Source organism: Lepidochelys olivacea, assembly GCF_965140295.1.
Source record: "Lepidochelys olivacea isolate rLepOli2 genome assembly, chromosome: 19".
Lineage (NCBI taxonomy): Eukaryota > Metazoa > Chordata > Testudines > Cheloniidae > Lepidochelys > Lepidochelys olivacea.
In genome coordinates this window covers 7,662,028-7,681,981 of record NC_140429.1, presented here as the reverse complement: position 1 = coordinate 7,681,981, position 19,954 = coordinate 7,662,028, and the positions used below count along the sequence as shown (strand labels likewise).

The window sequence follows — 19,954 nt, the reverse complement described above, 5'->3', positions numbered from 1 at the left end:
CAAAATTAGTGATTTTTTTAAAAAAAATATATAATTGTAAATACCCTGTTTTAGTTTCTAAAACTTTTTTTTGTTTAAAAAAAAAACTTAAAAAACCAAATTAGTTTCTGGTGGGAGTGCGTGCTGGGTGGAAGATGAATACGGCTGCTAGTAGCTACCCAATGGCGTCATTGTATGTGGGCGACCTGCACCCTGATGTCACCGAGGCCATGTTATATGAGAAGTTCAGCCCTGCTGGGCCTGTACTCTCCATCCGAGTCTGCAGGGATATGATCACCCGTCGCTCCCTGGGATATGCCTATGTCAACTTCCAGCAGCCAGCTGATGGTAAGTTGGACATAAATGCCTGTTCTCTGAACTGTTTTGCTGTTTGTATAAGTCTCCATACAATCACCTAGCTGTGAATTACAATGGCAGGGGTGAGCAACTTCATGGCCACTCTGCTACTCCTTATGAAGTTGGAATGATATTAACCACTTCACATCTTCAGAGTCTTTTGCAATCATTAACTAATCTTCACAACACCTCTGGGAAGCAGTTAAGTAGTATTTCTGTTTGCCAAAAATCAGCTTCTATGGACTCGCTTTTTCTGACTCATTTGAGAATGAAATCTTCCTCAGCTTCCCTCCCTGAATTGTCCTGCGTTAAGCTGCGTGCCTGGGTCTTTATCCAGTCAGTCACCTTGAAGGAAGCTGAAGGCTAGTCAGACCTTCAGTCTGAATGACTGTAAAGGAGTCTTCCCACTCCCATCCTCTAAGTGAGACTTGGGCGGTGCAGTGAGCTGAGGATGGTAGTGTCTGGGGGTATATCTACACTGAGTTGTAAAACCCATGGCAGCGAGACTGAGACTGGATCCTCAGACTGGGGCTCTTGCAACAGCACTATAAACAGCAGTGTAGATGTTTGGGCTCAGGCCCTGAAGCCCACCCCCTTCCCTGTCTCTAAGACGCTGTCACGGTTTTAAAATGCAGTATAGACATACTGTGGGTAAACTGTCTGTTGGCTGATCTAGTTTGCTATTGGTTGTGAAGTTGAAATGCAGCATTTACTGATGCCTTTTCTACCCTTTTAAAAAGGAATACACGCCCAGCTCACATGACGTGCTGATGGTGCCTTGCCTGGCTTAGGCTCTGTTCAAGGAGGTATCCTTGGCCCACAGCAGCCAGAGCTTTGAGAAGGATGGGGCAGAGGAGGTCAATGTTTAGTATGTCCATACCCAGAGAAAAAGCTGGGTCAGCATTTTCTGCCCTAGTTCCCTCGGTCTTGCATTACAGACACCTAAGGGCTAAGTGTGGTCTGGTGCTGTGGCTTAGCAGCATCTTTACATAATGTAAGCCTCTAGGGTGGTGAACTTTTAACTTTCATCCAGAATTAATTTGCAACTGCACAAACTTCAGCTACATGTGAACTCTACTGTATCCTTAGATTCAGGTTTAAGAATACAGTCTTGTCGGTACACTAAGGAATACATGGTCCTTGAATCATGAGCTTTCTAATCTGTAATAAATAGAATAGTTACTACATAACAGATATATTCCTCTAAACCTATTGAGAAGCAGAGCCTATTGGGCTGAATTCTTGTCTAGAATAGTGAGGCCCTGATTTTATGCTGCCCTGGGTTTTCATCCTGTCTCCTGATACATGAGACCCCAGGGTAGCATCTTCGCCTTTTTCCCCAGTGGTGCTGATTGCTTTAAATGACTCTTCTGCTCCTACCTATTGATGTTTTACTAAAAAGCTGCCTCATAGCCCAGTTATTTTTTTCATACATGGAGCCTTTGAAGTTGCTTTATACACAGGCCAAGCAATGTACGGTGTGGTTTAAGACTTAACAGCAAGAAGGGATGGATTTGAGAGAGTCTGAGGTTGTACACATGGTTCTCTTCTTAGTCCTGTAACTTCCTGTGTTATTACCATTTATAGAACATTTTTGTGTTCACAGCACCTTGTAAACATTAACTGATCCTCATAAGCTGGGAGAGGTAGGTGTTATCTCCCCTCTCAGGGTTGGGGGAAAAGCGGGCAGTGGAAACAAGGCCAAGTGAGAGTCAGATTTGATGAACAGAGACATAGTCTGAGTATTCATTAGAAGAAAGAAAGAGATGCAGGAAAATGTAGCTATGTAAACTTTTTCTCACTTTAGCTTTTATAAAGCTGAGAAGGGGATAGAGCAGAGGACAATTTTAAAGCGGCCCTTGAGTACTATGAAAGTAGACATGAAACTATAAGGGGCAAAGTGTTGCTTTTTTAGAGCGTATATGAGTGATTAGTTATGCGTTCTCTTTGATCTATTAAAAAAAATGCCCTGTCATGCATAAAAAGTAGAAGACAGGTGGCTTTCCAATATACTTTAAGATCACTTTTCACTGCAATAAATAGGCAGGTATTTGAGGGTGGGGTTGCTTCATACTTGGCTCCCAGTGAGGCAGCAGGCATTCTAGAAAGTCTCTGCTGAAGTAATACTCTGGCACAGTAGAAGGTGTCTAGTTACTTCTAGGTTAAGGAGGCCAAATGACTAAAACATGGGAAGCCTAGTCACTGAGAAATGTATTGGAAGGAGAAACCCCCAAATCCCCATTGTTTCATGAAAAGGATCTCTTCTGAAGAGCTTTAAATTTCTGCTACTTGGTGATCCCCACTACACATGCTGTTTGGCTGCATGAGCAAGAGACAGCTACTCCATGAAACAGAATATTGTCACATACTTTGGAAAGACAAGGCCATTGGTGGCACATCACGATCTCTTTGTAACCAAGACTTGTCATGGAAGAGCAGAAAAAAAGTTCTTGTTTTCCCCTTTAAAGATAGCACCCACCTCACACTGCATGAAAGGACAAATTGGTGTCAGCACAGAGAAGGAAGGATGCTCATGTAGTACTGGCCACTTTGTTGCCGTAAGCGATCTCTGTTACGGTTTGAATATTATTGTAAGATGTTCCAGAGTAGCATTTTAGCACAAGGTAAAAGTATTTCACCAGAGTTAGAGGGAGAACAGACTGCTTGTTTAGAAGTTGTATTCAAAGTACTTGCAGATGTTTTTTCAATGCATATGAAATAGTAACAAATAATTGAGGAAAGAATCTATAATAGTCCACAGTACCTTCCATTCAAGGATCAAAGTGCTTTACAGATACAGATCAATCATGCCTCTACCTCTCTGTGAGGAAAGTATTCTCATTTTGCAGGTCCAGAAGCTATGGCTCAGAAGTTGACTTGCCCAAGGTCATGTGGCAAGTCTTTATCAGAACAAGGAATCTGAGTCAGAACTCACTCCTGTGTGGTAATCACTAGCCCATGCTTCCTATACCCAGGACACTTGCATCTCAAGTGCAGACCTTCTGCTTTTTTACAGACTTTTTTGTTAGCTAGTTACATGGTACCAGGCAGTGGAATAGTGATCTTCTGGGTGGGCACTGTGTTGGCTGGGCAACATCAAAGATCTGCCTGTTGGAGAAGGGTTGTTCTTGGGGAAAGAGTAATACTGCCTTAGATTACACATCTCTATGGCATAGTAATGGGTGACTGTCGAATCCTGAGCATGTTGTACTGTGGTAGGTAGACTGACCAAGAGAATGCTCCAGTATTCTGGCTGGTGGTTAGGTTGGTTATATAACCATGGCCTTTCACTTGGTTCTTTTTCTGACTAAAACACTGAAGAAAATTCTTTCAGCTTCATAATTAGAAGAGGAATTGAATGTGTCATGTGTGTTTAGCTGTAGTTCAGCTTTCATAGTCTGTCATGGCCAGGGGCATTTTTTGTTTGTTTTAAAAACACATTAATAATTCAACAGACAAACTTTCATATGGACTTGTGTGTATAGCTAAGTTGTTACAGAAGTCCATGGGAAGAGAAATCATCCCCCCCAAAGAATCTTAACGAAAAGTCAACAGATGGAATGCAGTGTGACCAGTCTGTTGACTTTTGGTTCTTATTGCTGAGACAGTGAGTGTATTTCCAGAAATCTCTGAAGGGAGGCTTTTCCAGAACTGTACAATGTGATCGGCTTGCAAAAGGTTCCAGGATATTAGGGAGTCAAGGTGGGTGAGGTAATATATTTTATTGCAAGTTGGTGCAATAAAAGCTATTACCTCACCTACTTTGTCTCTCTAATAAGAATGTAGGTACTCCACCTCCCTGACATGCTGTCTACGCTGGGAATTAGGTTGGTATAATTGTGTCACTCAGGGGTGTGGACTTCCACACCTCTGAGCAACGCAGTAATACCAATATAAGGCTATATCTACACTAGGCAGCTTTTAGCGACATGGCTGTGTTGATACAGCCGTGCTGCTAAAAGTCGTGCAGTGTAGCCGCTGTTTGTCGGCTCTCCTGCCGACAAGAAACTTCCACCCCCCACGAGCGGCCTTTGTGTTGTCGGCAGGAGCTCTTGCTGTTGACACTGGCACTTGTCGCGGCAAAACTTTTGTCTTTCAGGGGGTGGGGGTTTAACATCTCTGAAAGACAAAAGCTTTGTCATTCAATTGCCAGCGTAGACATAGCCTAACTTTGTAGTGTAGACCAGGGCTAAGAAAGCCCGGGGAAGTTTGTATGCAAAGGACTTCTTACCTCATTCAATGTCCTCCTCTAACTGAGCCCCACCACCACTTGTCATGGGCCCCATGAATTATTCATGTCCAATTATTCCTTCTCCTTCAGTGTCCCTGACAATACCCAACATTTTGTCTACAAAGAAATTCTTTTGCAAGCCTCCCCCATTAGGATGACCCAAACTGTATATGAAATCTTTCTTCAAGGACATTAAATGAAGAATCAATTCATTGACTTTCCAGAGTTTAACATATGAGCTGTGATCAAGGAACATACAGAAAAGCAGAGAGAATGAGCCTAACCAGTCTTAAACTCACCAATGGTAAATAAATCAGAGTGGTTAAACTCTGGCTCTCTCTTTTTTTTTTTTAAGACATAGTGGTAATGAAGAGGGACAAAAGGTCCCTGGGGCAGCTATCCTTACAGAGTAAAACTCTAGTACTGGCTTTCTGATGGCTGAAACTTTGCATTGTAGTTACCTGCCTTTATGGGCCTTCATTATGGTGGCTAACTCCAGCATTGTTTCAGTACTTGAGCAGAGAGCGGGGAAGGGGGGCATTACTATGAAGTCTCCGGCAGGGAGTGTCTCAGTCGTTTTCACTAGGAACAGGCATGAAACAGAAGAGAGTGGTGGGTTAAGCGGTTAGAAAAGGGAGTGTGTACTGCAGCACTGTGTCAGCTGCAGCTGATTCTGCTGGAAGGATGCCAGGAATCAGTAGGAGAGAAACAGACACAGGGATTGAAATGGCTGAAGCTTTGGCCTAAATAGAAGTAAATGTGGAAGTGTTTTTCTAGATCAGGGAAATGAATCAGAGGTAGGGTTTCTGGCAAATTCAAGCCACTCATGCCCATTCACTAAAATGGTGTGACTGTGCCTTGTCATATCCACGGATGGAGATGTAAACTTCCCTAAAGCACCGGGAGAATCTATTTTGGACCCTCACTGTAATGCTTACAATGGGTCTTTAAGCCGACTTCAAGCCGCAGACAGCGATACTGTGGCCTAATCTATTAACAGAGACAGCAGCACAATAAGTTCTGCTCCTAGCTACTAACAGTAGAAGAGCTGAAATAATGCAAGTAGGGTCCTAACTAGTCTGTGGCTCAATAATTGCCGTAGAGTTTCAGAATTCATTCTGATTGCATGTCTTTGCTTCAAACTGCTTGTCACCTTTCAACAAAAACCCTGTTTCAACTACAAATGGTATATACCATTAGTTTGTGTCCTTGCCAACACATGCCTCTGGAGGACCTCTCCCTGCTATAAATAAATGCTGGCAAATTCAACAAGCTGGACTGAGTTGCCTTTTGAAGTGCCCACTGGAAATGGACTGTGGTAAACTCCACATTGCCGAAAGAATGGCGTTGATTCAGACTGTAGCAGTTGAGGAATAAATTGAGGACACCAGTTGGTTCAATTTAACCCTTTTGACTAAACAAAGTTAGCCGAGCCCCTAAGGCAAAGGTATTTTTCTCTCTTATACAGTTTTACATGTTCCCTTTCCTTTGCAAGCGTGTAGTTCAGGAACAAGTGAGAGGGGAGTTTCAGCTGTGTGAGGAGAATGGGAGCCTGTGACATCATGCAAATAGAAAAGCCATTTCTGAGCAGATGGAAACTTCTCATTTAAGAAACATTTCTACAAATAGGAATTCAAACAGACTAATATTTCAAGGGGGTCTTGGTCACTTTTATTGCAAATTTTGTGGTGGTTGAGCTCCATGCAGACAAGAAGATAATCCATGAGATAATTTGTTGTATAGAAAATGTTGGATTCTCTAGATTCTCCTTCATCTGCAGCTAGAGATCAGTAAGCGGCATGTGTAGCCAGCAGACAATTAAAATCACATTTCTCTTGAATTTGCTGCTGCTACGGTTTAGCCAACAATTTTCACTTCTTTGAGGCCCTGAATCTAAATATGGAAAATCATCCATCAGAAAAAAACATGGAACCTCAAATCCAGTTCAGAGTTTTTTACTCTAGCATGTGGGTGAAGGTGGGCTGAGAGGAAGCCAAACAAACCTGGGAAAGTAGGTTTCTTATCTCATGAGTATTCTTTGATTTAATGCAGGTCCATTGTCTTTTTTCCCCCTGCCTCATACTGGGAATTAGTGTCCTCTTTCTCTTCCCCTGCATACTGTGGGAGTATTTTCTGGCATAGAAGTGTGTCCTGAGCATCTTAATTTTATGAACAAGATCCTGATGTGCATATGTAATGGTCCTTTTAATACACCAGTGGATAACAGAAATAGAATCTCGTAGGGGGGTTACAGTGGGTTAAAAGTCAATCTACACTGCTGAGGTTTTAGAATTTAGATGGATACGCTTCTCTGTTTACAATATGCAGATTTATTTCTGATTTTTCTTATCCCTCTCTGATGCGATCTTTAGAATGGGTTGCTAAAGCAACATTTTTGCCCCATAGGCTACGTGGGCGTCTCAAACTTCCTTCCCAGCATATTACACATGTTTATGTACCTCTCCCTGTCCCTGCACCAACAAGAAGAACAATCCCTCTTCTCTTAGGCCTCGTTTACCCATAACAGGGTTTGCCAGCATAGATATACTGGTAGAACTATACCAGGAAATCCCCTTGTGAAAATACAGCTTCAACTGGCAAAGGAATTCTTTCTGGTAAAGCTTAAACTAGTTCCCCAAACAGAATAAACAATGCTAGCAAAAGGACTTTTTTGCTGGTATAACTGCAGCTACACTGGTATAGCAATGTTGGTTAGGGGTATGATTTTTTTGCAACATTTTTAAGTTGGCAGAAGTCCTAGTGTAGACTGTTATACTGGCAAAGTGCTTTTGTGGTAGGGTTTATTTCTTTGGGGGAGCTGGTATAAGCCATGCTGGCAGAAGCACTCTCAATGGTGTAAGCTGTGCCTTCGTATAGCTATACTGGCAAATCATTTCTAGTGTAAGCTAGGCCTTACAAGGCATTAGGAGGGTTTTGTGCAGAGTATTGAATATTAGGGCTGTCAAGCGATTAAAAAAATTAACTGTGCGATTAAGCAGACTGTTAATAATGGAATACCATTTAATTAAATATTTTAGATGTTTTCTACATTTTCAAATATATTGATTTCAATTACAACGAAACACAAAGTATGCACTTTATGTTTATTTTTTATTACAAGTATTTGCACTGTAAAAAACAAAAGAAATAGTATTTTTCAGTTCACCTAACACAAGTACTGTAGTGCAATCTCTTTATCGTGAAAGTAGAACTTACAAATGTAGAATTATGTTCAAAATAACTGCATTCAAAAATAAAACAATGTAAAACTTTAGAGCCTATGAATCTACTCAGTCCTATTTCTTGTTCAGCCAATTGCTCAAACAAGTTTGTTTACATTTGCAGGAGATAATGCTGCCGGCTTCTTGTTCACAATGTCACCTGAAAGTGAGAACAGGCATTTGCAAAGCACTGTTGCAGCCAGAGTTGCAAGATACTTTACATGCCAGATGAGCTAAAGATTCATATGTCTCTTCATCCACCATTCCAGGGGACATGCATCCATGCTGATGACAGGTTCTGCTCGATAACAATCCAAAGCCGTGCAGACCGACACATGTTCATTTTAATAATCTGAGTCAGATGCCACCGGCAGAAGGCTGATTTTCTTTTTTGGTGGTTCGGGTTCTGTAGTTTCCGCATCGGAGTGTTGCTCTTTTAAGGCTTCTGAAAGGATGCTCCACACCTTGACCCTCTCAGATTTTGGAAGGCACTTCAGATTCTTAAACCTTGGCTCCGGTGCTGTAGCTATCTTTAGAAATCTCACACTGATACCCTCTTTGCTTTCTGTCAAATCTGCAGTGAAAGTGTTCTTAAAGTGAACAACATGCGCTGAGTCATCATCCAAGACTACTATAACATGAAATATATAGCAGAATTCGGGTAAAACAGAGCTGGAGACATACAGTTCTCCCCCAAGGAGTTCAGTCACAAATTTTAATTAATGCATTATTTTTTTAACAAGCGTCATCAGCATGGAAGCATGTCCTCTGGAATGGTGGCTGAAGCATGAAGGGGTATACAAATGTTTAGCATATCTGGAACGTAAATACCATGCGAATGCCTGTTTTCACTTTCTGGTGATATTGTAAATAAGATGTGGGCAGCATTATCTTGCATAAATGTAAACAAACTTGTTTGTCTTATCAGTTGGCTGAACAAGAAGTAGGACTTAGTGGACATGGAGGCTCTAAAGTTTGCATTGTTTTAGTTTTGAGTGCAGTTATGTAACCAAAAAAAATCTACATTTGTAAGTTGCATTTTCACGATAAAGAGGTTGCACTATAGTACTTGTATGAGGTGAATTGAAAAATGCTATTTCTTTTGTTTATCATTTTTACAGAGCAAATATTTGTAATCAAAAATAATAATATAAAGTGAGCAGTGTACACTTTGTATTCTGTGTTGTAACTGAAATCAATATATTTGTAAATGTAGGAAAAGATCCAAAAATATTTAATACATTTCAATTGGTGTTCTGTTTAACAGTGTAATTAAAACTGATGAATCGCAATTCATATTTTTGAGTTAATCATGTGAGTTAACTGCGATTAATCAACAGCCCTACTGAATATGTATAAATATTAAAGATGCATCATCCTGTCTGTCCACTTGTTCCCTACCACCATGCCTTCCCTCTCCCCCAGGAAAACAACTTCTCCCATCTGTCTCCATGTAGAAGAAAAAGACCTTCCTGATTCACTACGTCCTCACCCCTCCTTGTATTCATGACATGTTTCACCCCAGATATCAAAGCACTTTACAAAAGTGGGTAAATACCTGCATTTTGCGTAGAGAGACGCTAAGGCTCACAATTATTCAGTGAGTTAGTGGAAGAACAGTGGCCATGTCTAGACTAGGAAAACAGGCCTTTATTTTCAACCAAGTTAGCTCAAACTTGATTGACAAAAGAATTTTGTTTTTCCTAGGTGAGACAAGGCCAAGGTGTCTTGATTCCCAGTCCTGTCTTCCGATTGCTAAACCATGCTATCACTCTTGTGAAAAATAATCTATACTAAACCCCTTGTAATGTAGTCTTGTAAACATGTCTAATGACCTAGCTGCAAAGACGTCAATTTAAAATAGGCAATGGAGTCTCTCTTTTTTTAAAATTTTTAAATGTCTAATCTTACAATAAAGGTGAGTTAGCTAATGGAATTACTGGCCAAAGGATGTCACCTAGGCCTTGTCCCTTAAGTGTTCAGGAGGAGACGACATAAACTGAAAGTGATTCAAAGAAAGTTGTAGGACTAATGCAGCAGTGACCTTTCTCCTTTGTCATGCTGCAGAAGCTTGTTCTTCCTGACTTTCTTCTCTTCACAGCTGAGCGTGCTCTAGACACCATGAACTTTGATGTGATCAAAGGCAAACCCATCCGCATTATGTGGTCTCAGCGGGACCCCTCTCTGAGGAAGTCAGGGGTTGGGAATGTCTTCATCAAGAATCTGGACAAATCCATAGACAACAAGGCACTTTATGACACATTCTCAGCATTTGGGAATATCTTGTCCTGCAAGGTGAGACTTGGTACCTTCCCTGAATCATAGAATCATAGAATATCAGGGTTGGAAGGGACCCCAGAAGGTCATCTAGTCCAACCCCCTGCTCAAAGCAGGACCAATTCCCAGTTAAATCATCCCAGCCAGGGCTTTGTCAAGCCTGACCTTAAAAACCTCTAAGGAAGGAGATTCTACCACCTCCCTAGGTAACGCATTCCAGTGTTTCACCACCCTCTTAGTGAAAAAGTTTTTCCTAATATCCAATCTAAACCTCCCCCACTGCAACACCCATCTTTGTCTCAGAATCCACCTTCTATCGCCCTTACTTGACCCAACTAAACACACACAACAAGGGATGGAAAGCGGGGATGTCCACCATGCTTGGGCAAGGGAATCTCCAAAAGCAGAACAGAGAAGGACATCACTGAGCAGAAGAGGGAGGATCATTAAAATTAGATTTGATCTTGATCGTCAAGGCACAAAGCTGTTCACAGCTTTGAAAGCCTCTTCTTAAAATGCCTTGCCAACTCCGTCCCTTGGCATGACTTGTTTTCCCTTGTTGACATGCCACTTGTGCAAACACAACAAATGGAAAAGCTTCTGTTCTCTGCAGTTGAAGATACTAGCAAAAGCACAAGTTCCAGGCTGTGAAAGGGTGGGTTAATGTTTGGGTTGTAGCTGGCATATGATTTAAATCTGGGATTCTGGCTGTTGTATGTAGTACATCAGCAATACTAGGTCCGGGTTATCCTTGTAGAGAGCACTTCATTCACAGATGTGAATGCTTCACAAGAGGGAATACGTATCAGCCTTCCTTTACAGAACAAAAAGCTGAGGAAGGAAGATGAAGTACCCTTGCTCAAAGTCACATAACAGCTAAGTGGCACATTGTGGACCAGAACCCAAGTCTCTTGACTCCTAGCCTAACTTCCTATCCACAGGACCATGCTTCTCTTCAGTATTTAGTCTTCGTTATTTATTTGTATCGTGCCAAGGAGCCCTAGTCAAGAACCAGGACCCCATTTTCTTATTCATACCTTCTGTGTAAATCGAGGGAAACAGAGGACGTCTCTGCTGTTATCCTGTAACTAATATGGTCTGTCTTAATGCAGAGCTGATGGTCTGATCTGTTCCATCACTTGTAGGTGGTGTGTGATGAGAATGGCTCTAAGGGCTACGCATTTGTGCACTTTGAGACCCAGGATGCTGCAGACAGAGCCATCGAGAAGATGAATGGCATGCTGCTAAACGACCGCAAAGTGTGAGTGTCACAGCCAGAAGCAGCAACGATCGCATGAACCATGATGCATCTCGGTATTAACAGGGGACACACAAGGCTACTGGTTCTCCTGGCCCAAGCCTTGGCCTGCTACCTCTCCACTACAGGGCTGGTGAGTTTCCCTGCCCAAGCCATAGCCTGTTACCTCTCCCTTACAGGGCTGGTGGATCTCCCTGGCCAAGCCTTGACCTGCTACCTCTCCACTAATGGGCCGGGTGGGTATCCTTGCCCTACAGTCTCCACTGCAGAGCTGGGTGGGCACCTTTGGCCTGCCGCCTCTCCACCATAGGACAGTTGATTCTTCTGCTTGATCTCTGGGCTGCTACATCTTCCCCCAGCTCCTAGCAGACACTCATTTTTAGCCCACTGCAAATCACACATCCACCCTTGAAAATGAGTTTTTCTCACCAAGACTCCCGCTTTTTCTTTTCAGATTTGTTGGGAGATTCAAGTCACGTAAGGAGCGGGAGGCTGAGCTGGGAGCCAAAGCAAAGGAGTTCACCAATGTTTATATTAAAAATTTTGGGGATGACATGGATGATGAGAGACTAAAGGAGCTCTTCAGCAAATACGGTAAATACGCTCTTGCTGCAGCGGCAAACCTTGTACCCCCATCGTAATTCTCGGGGGCACTGCCAACCGCGGTGCTACTTCTGAGTCGCTCTGAGGGCAGAGAAGCAGGATAATCCCGAGAGAGTGGGCAGCTGTCAGGCAGGAGGCAGAGGCTGGGACACAGTGAATGACAGAAGGCCGGGCGCTATATGCGGCTTTAGTTTTGATTTTGAAAAGCTCTCCTGGAAACGTAGTGTAGCTAATGCCCTGCTAACTCTGTCCCTTGGCAACAGGCAAGACACTGAGTGTTAAGGTGATGACAGATCCCACTGGAAAGTCCAAAGGCTTTGGGTTTGTGAGCTTCGAAAAACATGAAGATGCCAACAAGGTACGAAACTGCTTTCATTCTAGTCAGGTGTTTATATGGAAATAAGCATGGGAAGCCATCATCTAGAGTAGGGATGGAGAACACTGGTCCTCAGAAAAGCTTAGAGCTGAAAGTGTCCAGAGTTGGGTTGAACAGCTTCTGCACTTCACCAAGTTGGAAATTCAAGGTTAAAGCCCACATTCCCCCCAGACTACTAGATCTGCACAGTATCCTGTTGGATCAATAGCAGGAATTTTATCTAATCAGGGACCATTACACCAGGAGACAAAGTGCGGGGAAGTTGGGGAGGTGTCTGGAGCTGGCATGATGCTCAGAAATGCTCTTTCCTCAGAGTAGGTCTTACAAGATTTGGCCCTGTAGTCAAGGGTTGAATAATTGTCTGTAAGTTCACATATCTCTGCTGTGAGTCCAGAATTTAGAGTGAGCTGTGTGAGGATGGTTCCTGCTGACAACTTCAGTTTGTATTTTACCAAGCCTTTATTTAGATGCAACACAAATGTAATGTTACAGGAGAGGGGGATGGATTGTTGGCACTCAAACTGGTAGTAATAGGAGTAGCTGCCACTTTGTTTCACTATTTGACAGGAATTTTCTGTTTGAACCCCTGTCCAGGCAGTGGAAGAAATGAATGGAAAGGATATTAATGGAAAAATGGTATTTGTAGGCCGGGCACAGAAGAAAGTAGAGCGCCAGGCAGAGCTGAAACGGAAGTTTGAGCAGCTGAAACAAGAGAGAATCAGCCGGTACCAGGTAAGAGAGTGTGTGCGCCGGTTCTGGATGCAGGGACCCATCTTCAGGCAGAAGTGTACTGGTGGACTTAAAGGGAACATGCCTATGCTTATTCAATTGTCATCTTGCAATACTGACCTCTAGAGGTAAAGGCAATCACCTAGTATTGGCAGAGGGAACTCCAAGGGTCAGAGCTATGGCAACAGATTGAAATTTGTAGTGGGATGTGAGAATAAAGTCTGGGTTTTGTAAGGACTATCAACATAAAGTCTCATGCATGTAGTCTCCTTGTAATGATGAAGACTGACACCTTACATGGATGACAAAAGGTAGCAGAGATCAGGCCACCTTCTGTGGTTGTGGTTTATGGTAAAGCTAGGTCAGGCTATAGTTTGCATCTAAATCTTTCCTGCTCCTTGCAGTGCAGTACAGGACTGGGGACACATGATGCTACAGCAAAGCAGAGGAAATCCAGACAGGCTCCTTTCCATTTGCTCTGGGACTTGTCTCTGCAACTCTGCAACATTTCATGCCCATAGTTATTAGGGGAGAGAGCTCTGGGTTTGGATCATTTCCACAGCTTAATGGGTTTGGCAGCTCGATGTGGTTGCTCAATATTCCCTAAATATGCAATTTCTTCATTGGTATGGCTGCCTTCCATATTGTTAGCCTCATGTATTAGTATTCTCTCTTTTAGGGCGTTAATCTGTACATTAAGAACCTAGATGACACTATTGATGATGAAAAACTGAGGAAGGAGTTTTCGCCTTTTGGGTCTATTACAAGTGCGAAGGTATTGTCAGGGTTTATAGATTCTTAGATTTCAAGGCCGTTATCTAATCTGGGCCTGGGGCTGAGGGTGATTCTTAGATCTGTGGTTCTCTTAAGCACTGAAAACATTTTGACCAGTCAAGATGTGGATTTCAGTGGGACTAAAATGTGTTTTAACTTGAGAATTGTATTGAATGCTTGCTTCATCCCTGAGGAGGTGGGAAATGGCAAACTCGCTTGTGTTTCAAGTGACTCCTGACCTATATGAGATGCCCAGGAATGCAGTGTTGAGTCATGCAGTTTAAAAGGTGCACCTGAATCTTTCCCATTCCTTGCAGTACAGTGTGGGCCTGGGGACACACGGTGCTAACAGCAAAGCAGAGTAAATCCAGACAGGTGGTTTTCCTCCCTCATTGAGGGCTTGTCTCTACAACTCTGCAACATTCCTCCTCTGACCGCAGGTTGTGGAGATTCACTAGGGTAAAACATACAGCTTCTCTTTATTGGCAGGGAATAGGAAGGAAGTAGAGGTTTCATTGAAAGTAGCAATAATTGACGCATTACTGGCTGACCCACTCCCTATAGACAGCAGTCCCTTCCTGTGTGATACACATGAAAGATCCCTGAGTACTTGAGTCCCCTGAATTTGACTAGATTGCTATGACTCTAGCCAAGCCCTCATGACATGGACCTGCCTTCACAATGCTGCCCCTCTGTCAATCCTCGTTTTAGGTGATGCTGGAGGATGGACGAAGCAAAGGGTTTGGCTTCGTCTGCTTTTCCTCTCCAGAAGAAGCTACCAAAGCTGTGACTGAGATGAATGGCCGTATTGTGGGCTCCAAGCCATTGTATGTTGCGCTGGCGCAGAGGAAAGAGGAGCGAAAGGCCCACCTCACTAATCAGTATATGCAGCGTATTGCTGGAATGAGAGCCCTGCCTGCCAACACAATCATTAACCAGTTCCAGCCAGCTGCTGGGGGGTACTTCATGCCTGCTGTGCCCCAGGTAAGCCCAGCTGAGTAAGTCAGTGTGGCTTTACTACCAGTATCACCTGGCTTGGATCTCTGACACTGCAGCTGCAAGGACTCCATTGAGTCTTTCTGCTGTGCCTTTCGCCAGGCTGCAGCTCCTAATGTTAGGTACCAAGTCCATGGGATTCGTTCTGTGGCTTCCCAGCTGCCTGCTATTGTCATGTGACTCTGGGGCACAGAGCACTGAGCTCAGGGTATCAAAACCAGTTGTAAACAACGTTTTACATCACTGGCTTAGATATGGCTCCTTCATTGTCTGTTTTTGTCCTCCTTTCAGGCTCAGAGCAGACCAACTTACTATGCACCCAATCAGATGACGCAGATGAGACCTAACCCACGCTGGCAGCAAGGGGGGAGACCTCAAGGTGAGTGTGCTGGAAACAGAGCTGTGGCTTTAAGACACCTGTTTGTCTTACTCTCTGATTATCCTCCACACTACCTGTTGATCCTGTGTCTGATGCTCTTGTGTGCCACTAGACGTTGGAAGAAAAGTGTAATTGTTCCCCTGCAAAGAACAGACTAGACGTCATTCTTGGTCATAGCTGGGCTGCCAGGTGGCGAGGGACACCCACTCGTGCTGGTGACGGAAATCCCTGCTAGGCAATATCCACACACCTGATTACATCTGTTGTCAATCTGGGCTCTGCCATGCCACTCCCTGAGAAATACCATGTGTCTTACCAGGGCATACTCTGTAATCTCCTGTGTGTTCATACAAGTGTAGCCTGCTGGGGTTTCTAGAGCCACAATTCCCCCTCTCTTTCCAAAGTGGGCAAGGATGACAGCAACAACGAAGACTTCTCCATTGAATCCCCTTCCTTGACTCCCTCGTTCAAGACATGCGTGCACACGTCTCCCAGCTGGTGGGCCGGGAATTGCTAATCATTTTGTATTTTGAGAATTTCCTCTCACTGCCCTTCTCTCAGGATTCCAAGGAATGCCGAATGCCATGCGCCAGTCCGGACCGCGCCCAGCACTGCGCCATCTGGCGCCTACTGGCAATGCTCAGGCCTCTCGTGGCCTTCCTGCTGCCCAGAGAGTTGGTAAGCAGTCCAGCTCTCACTTTCTTCTCCAAGTCTGAGTGGAGAAGCAGGAGCTGCAGAGTCTCTCGTGTTTCTGAAGACTGACGCAGGATGTGGATGGCAAGAGGCAGCATGGAGCACACAGTTGAACTAGGTCCCCACATTAGGGTGGCATAAGTTAGGATAAAAAGAGCACCTCAATCTTTCCCATTCCTCGCGGTGCAGTGCCGGTCTGGGGACAGTTGGTGCTATAACACAGCAGAGGAAATCCAGACAGGTTGCTTTGCACTTTAATTGGGACTTGTCTCTACAACTCTGCAACACTTACTACCCTCTGTATGATTATGGAGGTTTCTCCAGAGTTAGAGGTCCAGCTCACTCTGTTGGAAGGGATGTAAGTAGAAAATAGTGTCACAAGCAGCATCTATCACTGGTTTAGGGTGCTGGAGAAAAGCCCCTTCCTAAGGTGGCCCAGTGCTTTCTGGGGTATAACTCTAGAGAGGTGATGATGGCTCTCTTCCACTGTAGTACAAAAGGAACTAATCTCTGACTGGGGCCCCGGGTTAGAAGCTGCAGGATGAAACACACGCAGCAGGATAATTAACCTCTTCCCCACCTGTGTCTAACACGGCAAACTGAATATTACACAGCTCGGAATAATTTGGCAGGTAAGGAGCCTGCTCAGCCGCTGGTTCTGTTGTGTTAGTGCAGCGCCTCACAAAATTTTAGTTCCAAGTGTGTGTATTACGAGGATGCACTGTGCAAAACAGGGCTGGGTCCAGCATGATCCAGGACTGAGCTCTAGCTTGGTACCACTGCCTCCTAGTCAATGAAGAAGACAGGTTCTGCACCAGTGTTTGGCTCCGCATTGAATGAACTCTGCTGCTGGAAGGTGGTGGTGCTTAGCTGTGGTTGTTCACAAATTCCACGCTGTTAGCATCAAGCTAGAAGCACAGTGGGCTTTAGACTTGTGTGCCACTCTTCTGTGCACGTGTATCATCTGGTATCCTATTCTTCCTTTGCAGGCGTCGCCACTGCAGCTCAGAATTTAGCTCCTCGTCCGCCTGTAACCGCCCCGGCTCCCAGAGCAGTTCCCCCTTATAAATATGCCTCAACTGTCCGCAGCCCACACCCAGCAGTACAGCCTTTGCAGGTAATACGAGGGACTGTCTTGCAGTTAGCAATGGTAAAGTTAGACCGTAGTAGCTACAGGAGCAGCTTTTACAGCTAAACTTGACTGTAAAGTGGATTTTTTTTCTAGAAAGGCCAGATTACTTTGATAACAGAGATGGCAGAATTTGGGAAGCTGGCTGTACTCCGCCATGTACTCAGCTCTGCTTGTACAGCTCAAGCCAATCATCTTTAGCCTGGCAGGCCCTTTATTTGTTCTTTTTTTTTCCAGGGATGCTCTTGGGTCCTTGCCCCCAACTTTTGTCTCTGGCCTCAACTGCACCTCAGTGTCTCTTAGCCAGGCTGGGTAGCGTACAGCCTTTGTCGAGGGATCCTTGAAGATGCAGCTAGACCCCTCTACAGAGGTCACCAGGCACATCTCTGCATTGTTGAACAGATTGTGAACTAAGTGCACCCTGTCAGTCCTGCACTGAACCAGTCTTGTCCACAGGCCTTTCCAGCTGCACAGGCTCTGCCATGGACTTGTGTGTCCTTAGGAAGGACCTATGTATTCTCTTGCTGACTCTAAACAAAAAACCCAACCCTCCTCTTCTACACGTCACTACTGAATTCTCCTGTTGCTTCTTACAGGCACCTCAGCCTGCAGTACACGTACAGGGACAGGAGCCTTTAACTGCTTCCATGCTAGCTGCTGCCCCTCCCCAGGAGCAGAAACAGATGCTGGGTAAGTGACACTATAGTTCTTGAGGAAGAAAGGCCTCCACCGCTGTAAGGAAGCTAAACACATTCCTTGTGAGCATATTCTAATTCAGGACACTTCACGGGAGTTGGAAAGCATCAGTCTTTCACAAACAAGGACACTCCAGCCAGTTTTGTGAGAGCAACTGGACACTTCTGTAGCTAAATCCCTTCTGTAACGTGTGTACAGATAATGGTTAAAAGTGCAGGGGGTGTAACATTCATTTCATTGGAACCACCGCTTCCGATTCCAGTAGCATTGGCTCAGCCCTGTAGAACTGCATTCAGTTTGTTTACATGGAGATCTTTCCAGTGTCTTGTCTGCTCTACATGGACGTTAAAGTTCCTTTGGCATTTCTGGGCCAAAATTTTCCACAGCCTTCACTGCTGTCTACCTGGTGGCTGCCCTTCTCTCTGAATTTGGCAGCATCCCACAGTGATACTCTGTGCATATACTTGGTAAAGTTTTTGAGATGAGGTGCTACAGAAATGGAAAGTTAATGATCTGGATTTACCTTCCCTCTTTGTCATAATTGCTGCAAAGCCCCTCAGAGCACTCTACAAAGACCATCTGTTTGACCTTTGCTTTCCTAGGAGAACGTTTATTCCCCCTGATCCAAGCTATGCACCCCAGCCTTGCGGGGAAGATCACAGGAATGCTACTAGAGATTGACAATTCAGAGCTACTGCACATGCTGGAGTCTCCAGAATCCCTCCGGTCAAAGGTAAATTCCCAGGCCCTTCCTGGCAGGCTTGGCTGGAGAGTGATAATGGATCTTATTTGATCATTTGTCTACCCCAGGTGGAGGAGGCTGTTGCAGTGTTGCAGGCTCATCAAGCCAAGAAAGAAGCTGCCCAGAAGGTGGGCGTGGTTGCTGCTACCTCTTAAACCAGGAAGACTGGTGAGTGCATACCTGCTCTCCTCTTCAATCCGAAGCTTTCAGTATCAGAGTTACTAGAATATTGTTTGTAGGGAGTGCAGCCTGCCAAGAAGTGGGGTCAGGGCTCCAGCACAATGGCAGCAGAATTTCAGTCCACTCCTTGTAGATCAGTGCAGTTTTGCATACAGAAATTCCTGAGGATAGAAGCTTCAGAACTTCTCTTTTAGAGATCCAGTCACATTTAATCTTCAAACAGGTTTCTTGAGTTCCTGAAGTATCTCCAGCAGCTAGTGTGTCAGGGAAGGATAAAATGAGATTTGTGAAGACCATTAAATTATTAACCCATGTCAAAGAATAGAATCCATCAGAATAAGAGCAAAGCCACAAGACATTTCAGTCATTTTTGGGCAGGGCAAAATGGAGACATATCACACCTAAATGCCCAGGTTTATCCAAGTTGACAAGTACCTTTAATTAAAATTACCTACTGTGTCTTTAATTCACGGTTGCCAGTGATTCTTGTCAATTAGCTGCTAAGTAAGGCGTTTAGTTTCTCTGAATGCCCCTGTGGATGGGTGGCTTAAACTCCATCTAGATTTACACATGCCTTTCCATAGCAGATTCCCCTCATAAATTCCCTAATGTGGATTAGTCTGGAATTACTGTGGTCCAATAAAAGATATTACCTCACCTACATTGTGTGTGTCATATCCTGGGACCAACTCGGCTATGACACTGACCATTAAGGCACTTTATCCTGTCAACTCCCTCGTATATCACCACTTCTGGCACTAAAGATTTATAGGAAATCTCTTTCGGGAGGCACTGTTGCTTTAAAATGACAACAGCCAATCTGGCAATTCGTTATAAAGGACAAATGTAGTAGTAGTATGCAGATTAGATAGTAAATTTGCCCCTTAGGCTTTTTAATGGGTTGGTAATTTTGGATATTGGCACGCTGGGCTGGATTGAGCTATGTTCCCTGTAGACAGTTTAGTATTTTCTTAACCTTTTTTTCCCTCCCACAGGATGCAAAGAAGCCAAATAGCTCCTTCACAGACATCCGCTCAAGATGTTTGTAGATACCCTGTGCTGACCTGCGGATCTCAACACCATGCAACATATCACATAACTATACTGCATTTTGTAAATTAATCTTTAAAAATCTTGTTTCAAAAGTCAATTCCATGAAACTTTAGGTTTCCAAGACCAGGATTAAGTTTGCAAGCTTTTCCTTTGTGGCCAGGACAGAGCTAATCTTTGTCTTTTCTAAGCAGGACTTTGAGGATTTCTGATTGAAAGTTTTTTGTGGGTTTGGTTTTTAACTGAACAATCCAGTTTGCGAAGTCTGGAAAGAGTTTATCAAT

General features: G+C 44.0%; 1 protein-coding gene across 1 annotated transcript; it reads left to right on the top strand.

Annotated features, from left to right (window-relative positions):
• On the top strand, nt 1–19,954 carry PABPC4 (poly(A) binding protein cytoplasmic 4). Its single transcript, XM_084652143.1, has 15 exons — nt 1–327; nt 9,890–10,083; nt 11,211–11,326; nt 11,778–11,917; nt 12,190–12,284; nt 12,897–13,034; nt 13,711–13,806; nt 14,517–14,789; nt 15,093–15,180; nt 15,742–15,858; nt 16,863–16,990; nt 17,599–17,692; nt 18,301–18,431; nt 18,509–18,608; nt 19,616–19,954. The coding sequence occupies exons 1-14, from the start codon at nt 135–137 to the stop codon at nt 18,593–18,595; spliced, it is 1,890 nt and encodes a 629-aa protein (XP_084508269.1). The 5' UTR covers nt 1–134; the 3' UTR covers nt 18,596–18,608; nt 19,616–19,954.